Source organism: Cariama cristata, unplaced genomic scaffold, assembly GCF_000690535.1.
Source record: "Cariama cristata isolate BGI_N322 unplaced genomic scaffold, ASM69053v1 scaffold6254, whole genome shotgun sequence".
Lineage (NCBI taxonomy): Eukaryota > Metazoa > Chordata > Aves > Cariamiformes > Cariamidae > Cariama > Cariama cristata.
In genome coordinates, this window is record NW_009612258.1 from 18,609 (window position 1) to 35,777 (window position 17,169).

A 17,169-nucleotide genomic window follows, 5' to 3' on the forward strand; every position below is an offset into this window, starting at 1 on the left:
TACTTCCTGCCTGTTTAGGTCATGGCCAACAGTCCCACGATCTCACAGACCCCTCCGAGCCACTACCTGGCAGCTTCCGATACCGAAAAGCTGTCTCATTGTGCTACGGCTGGGGAGGAGCTTCTCAAGGGGCTAGTGAAAGCTACCAGGATTTATCAGAGGTAGCAAGGTCTGGGTTTGCATTCGTGACTAGTAATGCGTGAAGGACTGTCTCCAGGTAACCCAAATGGATGTTTACAACAGCTGTTCCCTTCCAGTTTGTTTCATGAGAGACTTGAAATCTGTGGGCAGATGCTAAAACAATAAATGCCACAAGAATTAGCAGGAGTTACCGGTTTGACAATATAAACTGAGGACTGACTAAGTACTGAAAAGGGACTGCTGTCTTGCCTTATTCAGGGGCCTCCTGTGGTCCTTTCTGAGCACTGTCTCTGTCTCATGCCATGCCTTTCCAGTAATCTACTTTGCAGATTTCTAAAGAAAACTAAACTCCTTTTAACAGGGGGAAGAATAAAAGCTTTAAAGAGTTGATCTCTGGTAGTTTTAAAGAACTTGTGCAAATTAAAGGACTATTTCTATCCTTCTTTCCAGAAAGAAGTTCAAAAAGGAACAAATATGGCCAGCAGTCACAGACCTCCAATAGCTCGTCCTTCTTCGAGAGCAGGAATAGGACTGACCACAAGGCCTACCTCTTCATCAAGGACTCCATCAGCAACCAGAGTGGGAACAGGGGTATGGTAAAAAAATTGCATTAACTTCAATATATTTAGGTTTTTATCCTTTTTCTTTGTATTTTTTTTTTTTTAGTACCGTGGCTGGAGTGGTAGTTTCTCAGGAAGAATTTTAAGTTTTTAATTTTGTAGAGAGTTTTATTTTCTAATTTTGACTGAAGGGGGTCAGGGAGGTCTTGCATCAAGTGTTCACGTGGGAGACCTTAATATCATTAATGCTACAGACAGAGGGAACAATGAAGAGCTGATCAGAGGTAATCTCATACCCTTCTGCAGCAGATATTTGGCTGAAGCTTTGTTACTGTGAAGAGATGTAAATGCTAAAAGATTCTTACAGTAACAGTATAGAGAGTAACTGAAGTTTTTAATTGCTTTGGTGATTGCATAAGGATAATAAATTAATAATTCAGAGTTGGGAGATGTGTGTTGTTTTTTTATAGATACCTCCTAGTACATCAAGACCTGGTTCTCGTGGTTGTTCTTCAACTAGTGGAGTCTTATCATCTCAGATTAAAGTTGCAGACCGCCCAGTGACTCAACAGGGATTAAGTGGAATGAAAACTGCAATGAAAGGTACTTTTTACTGAAAATAGCTATCAAGGTGTCTGCAAACGTTTTAAAGAAAAACTTTTCATTGCTGTATAAATTGCAGAGTGAATATCTATGATTAATAGGAGTAGGAGAAAGGAAAGGCAGATTAAAACATCCCTCTTTTTTTCTTTGCTCTTGGCAGTCGGAGAAGACAAAGGGTTTTCTGTGCCTGAGCTGTCTTTAAAAATAATTCAAAAGATTAGAACAAGATAAATTGTGTCTTCTTCCAACACTGCAGAATAATTAAAATACTGTGTTATATAGTAGCTATTCATATAGCTGAAAAAGTAATATTTATCTTCACAACTGTCTAATTTCTGCCTTTGTTTTAATGAGATAAAAGTTATTTAAGAACACTGAGAAGGTGACAGTTCTCTGCCTGTAAATTCTGCAGATTGTTTTCAAAATTTGCAGTTCATGAAAATTAGTTGTTTTCTTACAAAATGTCATCTAACTGTCCTTTGTCAGGTCCTCAGAGACAGATAATGGATAAAACATATTACCTTGGACTACTGAGGTATGTCTTAACAACACATTCAAACTGCACAAGGTTTAATGCTCTGTTCCCTTTCTGACATGAAATTTGTTACGCTTAACAATAATGTTGGATAAGTGGTGGTCACTTTTAATGAACTCTGTCCTGTTACAAGAGTTAAGATCATTTTGCATATAGTTTGTGGGAGGAAAGGAATTTTATGTTTATGTCCAAGCACATGTAGATTCCTTTGAGATTTTGTTGTTAGGCTTGCTAAGTTAAATGCACTCCCACATCAATAGTAAAAGGAGGGTCAGTGATTTTGAGCTTCCACCTGTAACGCTTGATAGGTCTGATAGCTCCATTTGTAAGAAGTAGCATCACAAACTAAGCACATTTTAGTGTACGTTTCAGGTGGTTTACTGGAATTATACATTGAGCTAACACTGACAAAGGCAAGGCTTTGCAGAAACTATATTGCATATGCTACTTTGTCAGCTGATCATATTGCAGTATTGAATAATCAGTCCTAAAATATGTCGGTTTAAATATGGATGATATCCACGTTCTGTAAAATGATACTATGATTTTTTTCCCTGCCCATTTTAGAATAGTTCACATCTATTTTACTGTCTGAGACAAAAAGCTAATTAAAACATTTTCTTTCGTATTCAGGTTTTCTAATGACTACTTACAGTTTTATCTCATAGAACCACTCTGCTTTTTTCCTCACTTATCCAGCTCTTCTTTGAAATACTGATTTGAAACACAGTGCAGTGTGAGAAAGAGATACTGATTGCACATGTCCTACAGTAAAATATAATTTTTTTTATTCTATCTGTGTTTTAGTTATACATTCAAACATTAATGGTTCTTTTTTGCCTTTTTTTTTTCAGAAGCAAAACAAATGAACTCACAACAGAAATTAACAAACTTCAGGAAGAAGTAGAAATGTACAAGCAAGAGAAATCTGTCTATTTGTCATATGAAAAAAGGTGAGATATATTTGCAGGTAATGCAGTGCTAACTTTCTCAGTCACAAGACTATTGTTGCATATTGTACAGGCTTCAAGGAACTATTAAATAATTATTTTTTTCATTATTTTGTTTTTACATATACGAATCTTCCCATGTTAAGTTTGTCTTCTTGTTTTGCATTTAGGGCAGAGACTTTAGCTGGTGAAATCAAAGAATTTCAAGGTCAGCTAGCAGACTACAACATGGTATGCTGCTGTCAACTTTTGATACTGAATGCTCTCCCTTCTCTTTTTTACTTTGTACTGCTTTTGCTTTACTTCAGCATCTTTTTTATTGGCATTTCTCTGTAAAATTGTACTGTTTAATGCTGCCTTTTATTCAGTTATTGGAAAGGAAAAAGATGGAAACTAAGGGAAACGAAAAAAGAAGGAAGTGTACTATGCATTAGCAGAAGCGGTTGCATATGGATTTAAAAAATTACTACTGCGTAATATTTGTGGGTTTTGTACAGCTACATGTAATGATGATTACTCCTGAAAACTGCATATAATCTATTCAGATTCCCAAATCATGTTTTTTCCATTTTCAATAACAGAAAACTGCTGTGTTTTCATGAACGCTTTGTGAGTTGCTATCTATTTGTCTGATTTTTTTTTGTGTAATTTAAAAAAAAGAGAGCAATAACAGGTTGGAATTCTGTCTCATTTCAGGTTGTGGATATACTTAACACCAATACGGATATGGCAGAAGTGATTCGAGATTACAATATGGTAAGAATTAGGATATTTGCTATGTTTGAACAGTGAAATGATGTGTATTGCATTCTTGGCCCTTTGAAAGTATGATACATCTAAAAAAGCATAGCACTAATTTAAAACTTACCCATTTTTTCCAGTTAAATTAACTATATTGGCAACATGTTTGTAGTGAGACAATTGTCTGAAGTGTTGCATTAACAACCCTATGATAGTTTTCTGTGGTTTAGTTTTGAGAAGGCTGTTGTCCCAACCCAAATTATGAGTGTTAAAATGTATTCTTTATTTAACTTGGGAGCATAGAACACTTGTCTTATGAAAGGCAAATTCACTAGACTGCACTGCCATGTAAAACTGCCTGGACTTCTGGAAATTTAGTTCTCTTGTGTCTGTCTTCTTCCTTTTAAATGGCTCCGGTGTGATAAATATTACATAGGTCTCTGACATGGTGAACCACAAAATCAATGAGCTTTGTTCTTCCTTTACTTTCTTTCTTTATTTTCTAATACAGATAGAGTGTTCCTCTAAATATTAAGGCATGAGTGGTATTAAGAATGTTCCATTTCTTTTGATCACTTTGTTCATAAGCAAAAGAAGCCAGTTTTAGAATAGGTTATTTTGGCAGCTTGAAAAAACACCTGAGTATTTCTTGGTTAAAACAATTTTTTTCTCCCCTGCATTTGATTAAAAAATAAAGTCACAATGTCTATGTCATAATGAGAAGAATGCTTTGCAAGTCTTACATTTTTGTTCTGTCTGTTGGCTTAAACAATACTTTACTAAGTGTCCCTGGAATAGGTCCCACAGTAATAGTAAGTGAGTTGATTTGTTACAAACTTGACTGTAATTCTTTTTCAAACATAGAGACGCCTTCTTACTTCCTTTGGTTTCCAGTAGAAGACTGCAATTTCAGAAGTCTTTCTTCAGTATCAGCTGTGAAAAACCTCTGGAGCAGGCAGCCCCTGCTGCTCCTTCCTCTACTGCATTCTGAGCAGCTTCTCGCTCGTTTAAAGGAACTTTGAATTTGTGTATAAAATCTGTATCTTTATTATTATATATTATATCAAAATATCTTTTTTTTCTTTTTTAAGTTGAAGGTTCAGAATGACCGAGATGCTCAGAGTGTGGATAAAATTTTCACAGAAAGACAAGCGTAAGTACAGGAAGTGCATGCTTGTCCAAAGCTGTTAAAATCATAACTGAATTTGGCAAAATGGAGGTGTTACCTGATTCAGAATTTCCTTAACAGTGCAATGAATGCTACAAGTGATACCCAAGCAATTTTAAGACAATACATCAGTGCCAGGCTGCGGCTCAGGTTCCTAGCTTTAAACTCTTCTGAGTAGCTGCTGTGGAGATACTTACCATGTCATCCAGGAGGAGTTAGGTGGCAGTAGAGACTGGTCTTTTGGCAACCTGCTGTCGAGGTCCTGAGTTTTGGGGGTTGTGTTGTGGAGCAGCAGAGTGGGGAAAGCAAGCAGAAGTGGGAACTAGAACTGAGATTCCTGTCTGGTAAAGTAGGGGTGCATGGTGGGGAAGATGAGGACAGTGAGATGCTTGCAGTAAGAATTTGTAAGCCATGAGAATGGCTTGTGTAGTGAAAGAGATATGATCCTGCCTGTTGCCAGTAAAAGCAATCTCAATGATGAGATTTTATGTATAAATAAGCACTTCTAAAAAACAATTTACTATTTAATAAGTCAGTTTTCAATTATACTGTATTTTTCAACAGCTCGCAAATGTGTCTATTCTACCCCAAATGCATTTTTAAATGTTAAGGAAATATGAAGCGAAAAAACTTGATTCAGTAGCAAACTAAGGCATAAAGGCATTAGATATGTCATAATGGTAATTTATCATTGTACTGCATGTAGACACATTTAAAGGAATGGAGCAATTAGTCTTTCTTGCTCTGCTAGTTTGGATAAAAAGAACCCCAAATACTCTGTTCTCTCTGTGTTAGTTTTGCCTAATAGACTAGTGAGCTGTCACACCATTGATTTGAATTCAGTCCCCAGTCTGGCTATGGTCTACTTCAACATTTTAGAGGGATAGCTTTTCCTTTCTGGACTTCTTCACAATTAAGGTGTTAGTGATTATACCAGCTTCACAAGCTACTCTGTAAAGACTTGTTCATGTTAAGCGATATACAGTAAGCTCTCCCCCCCTGCCATAAGTAGCTAAATAGGTTTTTATAAAAGGTGGATTATGAGTATTTTTTGCATGTTTTGGAATATTTATTGTGTCACATCACCACATTTTTTAGTTTCATGATTCATGCAGCAATACCTTGTTACAGATTTGTCAAGATGAGAGGAAATGGACTGCTTAGCTTCATGTTGTATTGTACATAAGTAGTGTAATATGGAAGTACAAGTGTACTACAGTTTTGAAAAGTCACTTCATCATCTGTTGTTTAAGGCATTAACTCTCCTCAGTTACATAAGAATCTATGTATTTATCCTCAATAAATCCATCTTCCCCAGGCACAAATGCATGAATTTTCTCAAATATTACTACAGGATCTTCATTGTTTGTATCCGATACGGTGGGAAATGAACTCATGTCAGCTGAGAACTCCTGTTCAAACATCTCTGAGTCATTTTCTTCCAGATGACGGTGACTGTAGCTGATCAAATAGCGATACCATGTCGGGCATTTTATAGCAGTAAAAATCAGGAGCGTAGTGCTTAGAACAAACCCTAGGACACCCGCTAGGAAGGTCCAACTTTTGCCAAGAAGTGGTAACTCTTTAAAACAGACAGGAAAAAAGGAAGAGTCATCTTCATGAGGAATAACAACAAGAACTCTAGTACTTTTTTTTTCATAGTTAAATTGAGAACTCACAAAAAAAACAATGATAGGGGAATTACTGAGTGTCTCCAAAGCTTTAGTAGAATGTTATTGCTGTGTTATTCAGGAGTCAGTAACATCACTCAGACCAAAAATGCATATACATCTCCCATTTGCTAGCAATATAAATCTACCATGCATGTTTATCAAAAATAATAGTTTCAAAGTCATATAAAGTTCTGAGGACATATAAACCAATCATTTTTTCAAAATCTAAATTCCAAAATTGGGCTTTGGAAAAAAAAATCAGTAATTTTACTTCAAATTCTATTTCCCAGGCTTAAATTTCTGTGTGGTGATGATGTCGGCACCCTAAAATATTACGTCTTTTGTTTGGCATATCCTTGCAATTGTATTTCTTTTATAGTAAAAATTTCAGTAGCCTGTAGTTGCCAGTAGTCTTTATTTAGAAGCTGGTTTTGTGTGCTGGCCACTGTCCTAAAATGGATTATAGCTGCTACAGCAAAAGTGTGTGGCAGTGGTGGCTTACGATTTGTTTATGTGTTTGGAGATGGATATTTCTTCTGCTTTAGCCAGAAGCAAGAAGTAAAGCATTTCAGTATGGAAGAGTGGAGAAGGACATTAATTTACATGTAAGACGAAAAAAATAGGCTTTACCAAAACACAAGCTAGAGTATTAGAGTGTGATGATGGAATTAACATCAAAAGGTAAAGAAAAGTAAGGAGACTATCCCTGAAACTTTCAAAGAATATGGGATGGGCACACCCATGTCCTTTACACTGAACACAGTTGATCACAGGAGTACAGTTAGTAGGCTCACTGTTTCACATTTTAGGAAGACAGCTTCGTCAAGAAAGCAGTTATTTTGGAAGAAGTAATTGAATTTTTTTTAAAGATGCTTCCCTAGTTCTGTTAGGCAGAGATCTGAACAATTTATCTGAATTTCCAGCCTTTGAAATTTCATCATCAGTTTGTACTATCATTTGAGAATTCAGGTGTGGTTTATCTGTTTTGAACACTTATTCAATAGAACTTAACATTCACTATAATGTGAGTATAGTCTACCAAAACCTGGAAATACGCTTGTTCTGTAGTCCTGGTTTTTATGGAAGGATTATGGTGTACTAGGAGTACAAAACAGTATGAAATCATGGAACAGCAAATCAAATAGCTTGTAAGCAGTAAAGTGAAACATTAGGATATTACCTGCATGTGTTCCATTGTTTCCAGTAATGTTGTTTGGAGTCAGAGCTGTTAGTAAGGCACTACTTTTAAGCTTAATGGCAGAAGTGGAAGTTATAGTGTTTTCTAAAGAACCTTTTTCCATTTTGCGGTCAGCTGGTTGGATAGCTGCTGTCTTGATGGAGAATTTTTCCGTGGTGTTTGGGAATGTACATGTAGTAGTGTTCTCATTTTCTGTGAATGTGAGCAGTGGAAAGGCTATGAGATATGTTAATTAATTGGCACTCTAATCTAAAAAAAATTCATAGATAAATAATATATTGCTGCCAAATACAGATAAGTTGATGGTGGATATTATCCAGATCAGGAAAAAACAAGGTAAGGCTGTTTGATGTAAACAAGTATGAAATGCTGCTCTTACCGAAACTTACCCATTGTCACATTGGAGGCCATTAGCCATATCTGTAAATCAAGGAGGTCACAGGAGCATGTCCACGGGTTTCCAGCTAAAACAATTTTAGTCAATTTAAAAGGTGATTTTATATGAAAATATTCCAGAGCGTTACACTCTAGATTTAAAACTGTCAGACTTTTTAGAGAAGTAAATACACCTGAATCTAGTTGAGTAATCATGTTATAGGATAGATTCAACACTGACAGTTGATTTAATCCTGCAAATGCTGCTTTATGAACTGTTCTAATATGATTGTAGCTGATATCCAGAATTACGAGTTTTGTCAGATTGCAGAAGCTGTTATTATACAGTACAGTAATCATGTTTTCATTCAGATAAAGTTCAGTGAGGTTAATAAAACTTCGAAGAATCTCTTTGACACTGTCCTTTAAAGTGATTTTATTATTTTTGAGACTTAATTTAGTAACATTTTGGAAAAGGTTAGTGGGGATATTAGAGAGATTCTTTCCAGACTCCTCACAAGTGACCTGTTGAAAAAAAGAATGATAACAATTAAATACTGTAGAGAAGTCCAAAGTTGAAGATGTCTCAGTGATGACTATCAAGATCATGAAAAATCTTTTTTCTATTTTTTAATGCCGGTACTTTAAAAGTTCTACTGCTTTTCATGCAATTTTATTTACGTTTTTCTTAATATACTCTTGGTCTGGTGATACAGGGGAAATGAGTCCTCCTAGTGTATAGAGACTTGAAGTTCCAGATGCCTTGGTGCTTAAACTCTGTTTGAGATGTAAGGTTCTTTATGTGTTGATCATCCAAAATTATGACCAGTTTGGCATGCTATTTTGGAATTAGTAAGGCTGTCTGTTTCATAGTTCTATGTGAAGATTGGCTGGGTAGAAAAGGATTCCTTCCCCACATAATCTGGAAAGAAGGTGTCATAGAGGAAGTGGATTCAAGGTTGAAAATTAATTCAAATACGCCTTTTCAAATGTATTGTTTTGTTTACTCTTTAAAACATCGATGGAGTAGACCTTCAACAAAACATTTAGTATATATTTGTGTATAAATATAGCACTTAAATTCATTTTGGTTTTCTGGGTTGAAGTTTAGCATAGCTGCAGTCTTTTCAGGTTTCAGAGTGTTTACTGTCAATACCTTTAAACATTTTTGTTCTCTGAAAAGAGTAGATTTCTTTATATGTATGCATGACTGCAGACTACAGTTTTGCGTCAAGATACTTCAGCTGGCTTTAAAGAGGAAGTACTGGAAACAGATTGGATGTGTTATCCCTCTTCCTAAATGAGTAGCCTATATTCAGCTTGTTACTACTGTGACCAGATTGAGTCTAGATGGCTTATTTAAAAATAAATATAGGTGGAGTGCCTTTTCTACACTGTATATAGCCATTGTGGTTTTTTTGTTCTTCATGTTTGTCCCAAAGAAGAACAAGCGGTAGATACAGCACTGGACCTGTAGGAAATGAGTCAGCGCAAATAGGGCAATACGAGTTCTATCACTTGACTGTTAATCAAAACTTCTTCCTTCCCCTCCATTCGCCAATAAATACTAGATCCATTAAATTATTCTCTGAAAAAAAAATTCAAAATTTCTCAGTAGTTGGCCTTGTCCAAATAAGCATTGCTTTTTAGGACTGTTCCAAAATGATGTAAAGATAAAGGAGGCACTGCTGTTGTCTGCAGAGAGATTTGACTGAACTATAAAACTCTCTCATGTTTCAGTGTTACTCACCCACTTACAATGACTGCCAGCAGCTAATTGTACATTTCACAGAAAACCACATCTTCTTATTAGTCTCTATGCACTTCTTTCTTAATAAATTTTATGTTTACAATGTAGTTTTTAAAATGCCTTTAGCTTCTAGTGTATCTTTCAAAAATAAGGGTAATTTACATACATATAAAACTTACAGTTTGAGAAGTAATGTTGCAGTCAGCAGTGACGGGATTCAAAAACAGTGTTCCAGCCCAGATCAAAAGCCAAGGGAGTTTCATATTTAAAGCCTAGTGAAAAACAACACTTTTGTATGCCAAGACCAGAATGTGAGTGTCTTCTGTAGTGGCAATGTAACAAATTAAGAGATGTAGTTATTTCAATGATAATTTAATAAATTTTGTTCTACGTAAATACTGCAAAATGTAAAATTAAGAAGAGAAACATAGGTTATCAGAATTAATGCATTCAGCTTTCACTTAATTGAGCCAAATCTAAAATCCAGTGAGCAGCCTGTATCAGAAAACAGAAAAGGGATTGATTAAACAAGTTAATAGACAACATTTTCATATGGATAAAATGAATAGGGAGGGACATACTGATTAATATACCTGTTAAAGCAATTATGAATACTGGAAATATGATAGGAGTAAACTGCAGAAAGTTTCAGGCTTGCGTGCTGTCCCTAAATAATTTCTCTTGTTGCCGTTGACAGAATACTGTGCTAGATGGAATGTTGGTTTAGCCAGTCAGATTTCTTTCGTGTTCTTACATAAGTTATTAAGCATTTTTTTGGTGAATCTTTAATCAGTAGATTGATCTTCAAATCTCTTTATTATCCATAGTATAACATATGACATAAACCTAGACTTCTATATTATGAAGGTGTAGTTGTTGCTCTGATCTTTGGAACTAAGTAAACATGGTTCAATCTCTTGTGCTGGAGTTTTTGTGTAGATTTGAACCGTATTTTTTTAGAGTCAGGAAGGATTTTCTGACAAGTAGTATTCACTGTGACATTAACATCTCTCAGAGAAAGTGTCACTCATCCGTCCCCTTTCAATTGGGCATTATTTGCAAGATCTACTCATTTGGAACAGGAATGTTAAACCATCTCTCTCAGATGTTAAATCAGTCCCTTTTTATGCCGGACTTGAATTAAAATGTTATGTAAAAGGTAGATTATCGCTTCATTTTGACACTTTGTCTTAAGCATCTGAAGGGAAAAGATAGTGGGCTAAGTGAATCTCAGTATTTCCTTCTAAGATTTCTGTTTTCAAGATTAAAAAAGACTCAAAAAAATAAGGTGTTAGATACTTCTTTAAAGTGCCTATTGTATCTGGAGCTGTAGAGAGTATTCACTGAATTTAACCGAGAAGAGTGGGGGAAATTACATAAGGAAGCTCTGTTGCACGAACAATGCTAAATATAGGCAACCAGTCAGATTTAAAAAAAATATCTACCAATGCTTAAAACGAGTGCCAGAACACCTTTGCTGATCAATGCGGAGTAGGTGACGTCGTAGAACAAATTGGTCAAATCTGATTGATTGCTACTATACACTTGTGTGTCTGAGGACTGACCTCATTCACCTAACAGAATCAGCCTGGTAACTTACTGGCTTCATGGAAAGAAGATAAATGTCACTTATGCTGCTGTGATGCATTGTGTATTTCTACTGCTGTTGGAAATTTACATTAAATACAAAAAGAGTTCATAAACCTTTGTTAGACATTATTAGTGGCAGAGACAAAGGGTACTAGCAGCAGCAGCAGTCACTGTGGTGTTGTGTTCTGTATTAGGTATTGTTCTTGTCAGTGATGATGCTGGTGACCTGCATACTTTTTGGAACCAGTTTCTATATTGCTAGTGGAAAACATGATGCAGTTTGAATACTCCTGATACAGACCATGCTAACAGTTGGATCTTGTGGCATACTTGGACCTTAAAGATACCGCTTCCAAGATGTTCAGAAACAGAGCAGACCTTAACTAGGCAATCTAGAAATACAGATTAATAGTATTTTTGTAGTTTGCAGATTTCAAGAAAAATACTGTCTTTAATAGAGTGGGAAAAATACCTTAAAATATTATTTTAAAAGTTAGTCTGTAAGTTAATCAATAACAATCAAGTTGAAAATGAAAGTTCATTTGAAAGTTTTTCAAAACTTCAAACAAAGAGTTAAAATGTCTGAACGAAGGGGATGCCATTAACTTGAAAAATCCTTCTAAAAATTCACTCTACATATGTCTAAGTCAAAAACATAGTTCCTATTTTTTGCTTTAATTTCTACTGAAAAGTTAGGGGTTTTCTTACAGATTTGATTTCCTGCAGTGTGTGTGTGTAAACCCGTATAAATCAGTAGAAGAACAGGAAAGCATTTGTAATTTTAATTGCGGTTTAGCTTTTTACAGGAACCAGACTTCAAAAATTGTTGTTTAAAGTAATTGCTTTGGAAACAAACTGAGCGTGGTAATATGTTGGTAATATCTTGACATTTTCTTGTAATTAGAAGCATTTTCTCAAAAAGTTTTCCTTGAACAACTTTTGAAGATTTTACCATTTAATGGTATTGTTTTTCTCACACTTGTAAAGAAAAAGGCAGATTTTGGGAGGTAATGGAGTTTATATGATCAGGTAGTCTGGTTTTCAGTGAAGAAACAGACTGTTGCCCGGCTTTCTACTGAAGTACAATTTACTTAGCAACTTGGCATGTTCAAGGTTCACAGTAATTTCTGAACTTTTAATGTATCTCGAGATGTATTTGTTTCCAGTCTAGCAACAAGTTATACTAATAAGTCTTTGCCTACATTTTGAAAAAGATGTGCCAAGTGTCTTACCTTTCTGTTGCTTCTTAGAGGCAGCTTATGTACACATGTAGATTTTTCAATGCACTGACAAGAAATAATATGATGCAACAGCACTTTGTTTTTGTTTGACCTTTGTACCTGATGAATAAGCACCAGTGTAAAAAAATAATAAACCTGGAAAATCCTTAGCAAAAGATTGACTAGGTTGAGCAACTTCTTATAATCATCTTGGATTTAATTGGATCAGCAGCCAATAGGGAGGTCGAATAGTAGTCTGCTAAAGTGTCAAGTTCCAGATCGTATAGGAAGCACTGAGTTAAAATGCCATGGGGAATTTACAAGCAAGTTGGGTTATAATCAATTAAAGAAATGCTGGAGACAGAAAAAGACCTGCATTTTTTATGTCATCAGTCATCAAATGAGGAAAATTTCAAGATACTTGCATACTGAAGTAAAGATCTCTAGTAGTTAGTTAAATCTGTGTTAATTCTTGTCTTTTGGAAACATCATCATCAGAGGAGCTGCAGGGTGTGATACATAAAGTTCACTGTTTACAAAAAATTACAAGCACTTAAGGACATCTGTTATATGGGCTATACTTCAGGAATAAATTCTAAAACCAGATGATACTTGCTCTGATTTGAGAGCACGTCAATATGCAGGTTGGAAAAGGGATTATATTGGTACACAAACACTGTGTCCAATAATTTTTTTTCTTGCATTGGTGTTCGTTCCATGCAATGCACAGCATCAAACTACAAAATAATTTAGTCTTCTCTCATTCTTCATTCCTCTGAAATATGTGACTGTAGAAACCATTTACTTCACTATCACTCTTCGATGTTATTGCCACTTTGATTTTTTGCTTAGTATCTCAGAACATTTTGCAAATTTTCCAAGCCTCATCCCTGATTCAGTTTCATCAGTAGTCTTCAAATTACTTGTGGAAATGATTGTCTTCCTGTGACAGTCATTGCTGATATTTTTATTGCCTCTTAGAAAATCACTGAGTTTTAACCTTCTGTCGAAAGGTTTCTAGCAGACAAGATGCATCACAGCTAAGTCAGACATTTCTAATCTCAAGGACATACTGGATCATCTTGAAGTATTTAGCCAGGAGTCCATATCACATAAGAAAAAGAAAGTTGCCTCAGGTAAAGAGGCTACTCTGTGATGTGTCCACACACATTTTACATTGGTGGGGCTGCAAAAGTAAGCTAGCTTTTTTTACTCTGCCATGCATACTTGCAGTCTCAGGCATAGATGAGAAAAATCCAGTAGATCTTGGAGACACCGTGGCCCTCAGCAGTGGCAGCTGCTTCCATATGGTGTTTTGGAACACAGGAGAAATGTAGCAAGTGGTATTCTCTCCTTTCATAAGTTCCCCAGTGATCTCCAGGAAAAGGCACCCTGTTTGTACTTAAAGGCAATCTCCCTGTGATCAGTACTGACAGTCTCTCCAGCTGAATTACATCTAGTGTGGAGCTTTATTCTGGAAATCAACAACATTAACATTTTCTTGAATTCTTCATTGCAATTTCTCTGTTTTCATTCTGTCATTCTTCAGTTGGGTTTGATTTGAGAGAAACTGTAACTGCTGAGACCATCCAACAGCTCTCATAGGTCCAGATTGAGGGATGAGGAGCCTCCAATAAAGCAGTAACATGACAGCTCCCTGCCAACTCCCAGTTTGTGCCTTCCAGAGGGTCTTGAATCAAACTACTCTGATAGGTTAAGAACATGCTTCGCTTAAAAAGTTACTCCTTTGTACTAGCAAGCATAACATAATTATCCATTCATAAACTGGTGTACTTACAGTGAGGGCCTCATTCTTTGGACTGGGTCTGAACAAACCATTTTTACTCTCAAGAGGGTGGTCTATTTAATGTCATGTTACAACCATCCAGTATTTCTTGGGCAGTCCCAGTGCACGCCAAATTTGCCACTGAAAGTAGGAGAGCATCAGACTCCAAAATATCTTTACAGCATGGGTTGCTAAGCTGGCAGAATTTCTACTTAACATCCTCAGATTCATGGAGATTATAGATCTTTCTTGAAGCCAGTTGGAAGACTGGTTGCACTTTTGAATCTCTTTTGAGAATTCCTCAGAAGTGGTGAAAACTATGAGGAAAGGCTGAGAGAGCTGGTGTCATTTAATCTCTAGAAAAGAAGACTTAATGAGTATCTTATCAAAGTAAATACCTGATGGGCAGGAGTAAAGAAAACGGAGCTGGTCTCAGTGATGCCCAGGGGCAGGACAAGAAACAATGGCCACAAACTGGAGAACAGGAAATTCCCTTTAAATGTAAGAGAAAATTTGTTTTACTGTAAGAGTGGCCAAACATCAAATCATTGCCTGAACAAGTTGTGGGGTCTCCATCCTTCAAGATACTCAAAAGCTGCCTGAACAAGACAATGACAATTTGCTTTAGCTGACTGTGTTCTGAGTAGTGGGGCTGGTCTAGATGACCTTCAGAAGTCCATTCCAACATCATCTCTACTCTCTTTCTATGAAATTTTCATTATTCCCTTACTCTGAGATTATCGTTGTAGAGTTCCTCTATTTTGCATCATCATTTAAGCCTGAGGGCATCTTTGGCTGCAATCATTGCTCTGATAGTGTCAGTTACACAATTAAAAATTTTTGGCATCTTGCAACTCGGGAAGAGTTAATGGAAAATAGAAGAAATATAAATCCTGAAGGAAAGTATCTGGCTGATTTTGTCATTCTTAATAGCAGAAGTCACTGTGGAAACAAGCAAACAATTTAAACAATTGTTCATCAGTTCTGAAGGGAAGAAGGTATGCTCTTCAGCATGTCAGGAGCTTTTCTTAATTTCCTTTAGCTATGTTCTCAAAATGACTCTCTAGCTTTTGGGAATTTCATAGGAATTACTAGACATTGCATGAAACAGTGAGAGCAACTCTTTATGCCTGCCTTGAATCTGCTAATAGATTTGCTTGTGGCTCACTATAGCTGCAGTGATAGAGAAATTTTTATGGTTGCAGCCCATTGATTTCCTAATGAAATTAAAGTCATGACTCTAGAATGTCAAGACTGGCTAATTTCTGAGTTCTTGCATGGTTAAGAAGCTCAACACTGCCTAAGACTCTGAAGCCAGTCTCTGTTCTTAAGGAATCCAACAGTTCATTGCTAAAAGAAAGTCATCTTATCATCTTTATCCACTACCGTTAAGTCCTAGTATCTGTATAATATGTTTTCTTTATATGCATTCACAAATCACACACCACCACCTTTATTTCAAACTGCCTGTTCTTATTCCAGGAATTTACTGATTAAGAGCAACTGAGAGGGAGTAGCATACTTTTCCCAATGTTGGGCGTTATGCAGGTAGACAGGGTGGGAGTGTTGGAAAGTGCCATGTGGGTACCATAAAGGCAAAGAATTCTTCATCTTCTGTATTTCATGGTGCGAATGTTTGTATAGCTAATCCAGCTCCAAGAAGATTAGATACAAGTAGGTGACTGCTTTTTTTAGAGACTGTGGAGTTTTTGTGTTAAAGGATCATTTCAGTGAGGCTGAAGGAATACCAAAGTTTGAAATGGGTGCTTAAAATAAATATCGACTAGTAAACGTTACAGAAACTTTCTATTTTTACAGCACAGAAAAGTTAATTCAAGCTGTAGAAGAAGATATCCAACATGAAAAGATTGTAGCAGATGACATAATAAAAGACATGTCACAGGAAAATCAAGCTAAATATATGGAGATGAAGGCTGCAAATGAAAAACTCTCCCAGGTTGGTTTGTTTCATTGAATGTACCTAAAATGTTTCTCAATCTGACTCCATTGGTTCCAGATACAATTAAGTATTAAAGAGCTTGAGAACAGAGTAATAAAATAAAAAAGCTTGCTGGTATCTTAATCAATTGTAGAAGTGAGTAAAAATAAACAGAGCAATTGACTAAAACCAAATACTTTGTCTTTTTGTATTTCATATTCTCAGAACAAATGATGTTCATAATTTTTCTTTTAAATATGGGGACTGGCATGCAGATTTTAAAAGCCGTTGTAGTGCTTAGATGTTTCATCAGGTATAAAAAGCAAGCAAAAGGGAAAAACAACCGCAGCAATTTTTGTAGTTCACTTGAGTAGAAAGTTTTCTTCCTGGATACAAAAGTGAATCTGCCTCGGTTTTTTTGCTGTTATTGTACATCTGAATGTATCAGAAAAATGAACTGGGCTTTGTAAAAGTTTTGTGACTTTGCTAATGCTGACAAAAGCAGCAAGATTTCTAGGTTCTTTGGGATCATCTAACTTCAGGCATACAGTCTTAGGAAGTTTCTCTGTATAGTCTGTACAGAGAGATAGGCATCTTTTGAGGCCAGTGCTTCCCAACTGTCTTAGGATGAGCTGAGTGACAAGTATGAACCTATCTGTCTCTTTCTGGACTACGAAGAAACTGTGGTGCCTAGTTCAGATTTTTAAATCTGACTTTAAACTTCTGAAGTCGAAATTATAAATTCCACCCTCAGTACTGATTTTAAGAAAAATAGTGGAAAAAGGGGCAGCAGTTTTTTGGTTATAGCCCAACTGCATGTAACAATCATAAGAGTTTATTGGAAAAGTTGAATGCTGAAAGTAAGAGGGTACAACAAAGTAATATCAAGTAGTAATTTTTCTCTGAATTTTGCATTTTTTTCCTCTTTAGGAATTGGTTG

At 36.0% G+C, this 17,169-nt stretch overlaps 2 protein-coding genes across 2 annotated transcripts in view; one reads left to right on the top strand and one right to left on the bottom strand.

Moving 5' to 3' along the window:
- Nucleotides 1–615: 615 nt before the first annotated feature.
- The window catches only part of IFT74 (intraflagellar transport 74), a 22,472-nt gene continuing 5,918 nt past the window's right edge, over nucleotides 616–17,169 (top strand). Inside the window, exons 1-9 of the mRNA XM_009698534.1 lie at nucleotides 616–732; nucleotides 1,172–1,304; nucleotides 1,791–1,839; nucleotides 2,694–2,792; nucleotides 2,960–3,020; nucleotides 3,486–3,545; nucleotides 4,622–4,683; nucleotides 16,109–16,255; nucleotides 17,160–17,169. The exon at nucleotides 17,160–17,169 is cut by the window's right edge and continues 57 nt beyond it. Of these exons, the coding sequence (XP_009696836.1) occupies nucleotides 616–732; nucleotides 1,172–1,304; nucleotides 1,791–1,839; nucleotides 2,694–2,792; nucleotides 2,960–3,020; nucleotides 3,486–3,545; nucleotides 4,622–4,683; nucleotides 16,109–16,255; nucleotides 17,160–17,169 (738 nt within the window). The remainder of the gene's footprint in view (nucleotides 733–1,171; nucleotides 1,305–1,790; nucleotides 1,840–2,693; nucleotides 2,793–2,959; nucleotides 3,021–3,485; nucleotides 3,546–4,621; nucleotides 4,684–16,108; nucleotides 16,256–17,159) is intronic.
- LRRC19 (leucine rich repeat containing 19) lies at nucleotides 5,955–13,460 on the bottom strand. The gene is made up of 6 exons (XM_009698532.1): nucleotides 13,428–13,460; nucleotides 12,517–12,624; nucleotides 9,874–9,966; nucleotides 7,959–8,469; nucleotides 7,552–7,761; nucleotides 5,955–6,280 (listed from the first exon to the last, which is right to left on the bottom strand). Exons 1-6 carry the CDS (start codon nucleotides 13,458–13,460, stop codon nucleotides 5,955–5,957), a joined length of 1,281 nt encoding a protein of 426 aa, XP_009696834.1.

What these genes read in the sequence shown, in the direction of transcription:
- LRRC19 (XM_009698532.1), bottom strand. Translation starts at nt 13,460, where the DNA reads ATGACTGTCACAGGAAGACAATCATTTCCACAA. An exon ending in GAAGACAATCATTTCCACAA is followed by an intron (nt 12,625 to 13,427) that starts GTAATTTGAAGA and finishes CTTATTCATCAG; the next exon opens with GTACAAAGGTCAAACAAAAA. An exon ending in GCAACATTACTTCTCAAACT is followed by an intron (nt 8,470 to 9,873) that starts GTAAGTTTTATA and finishes TTTTTTCAACAG; the next exon opens with GTCACTTGTGAGGAGTCTGG.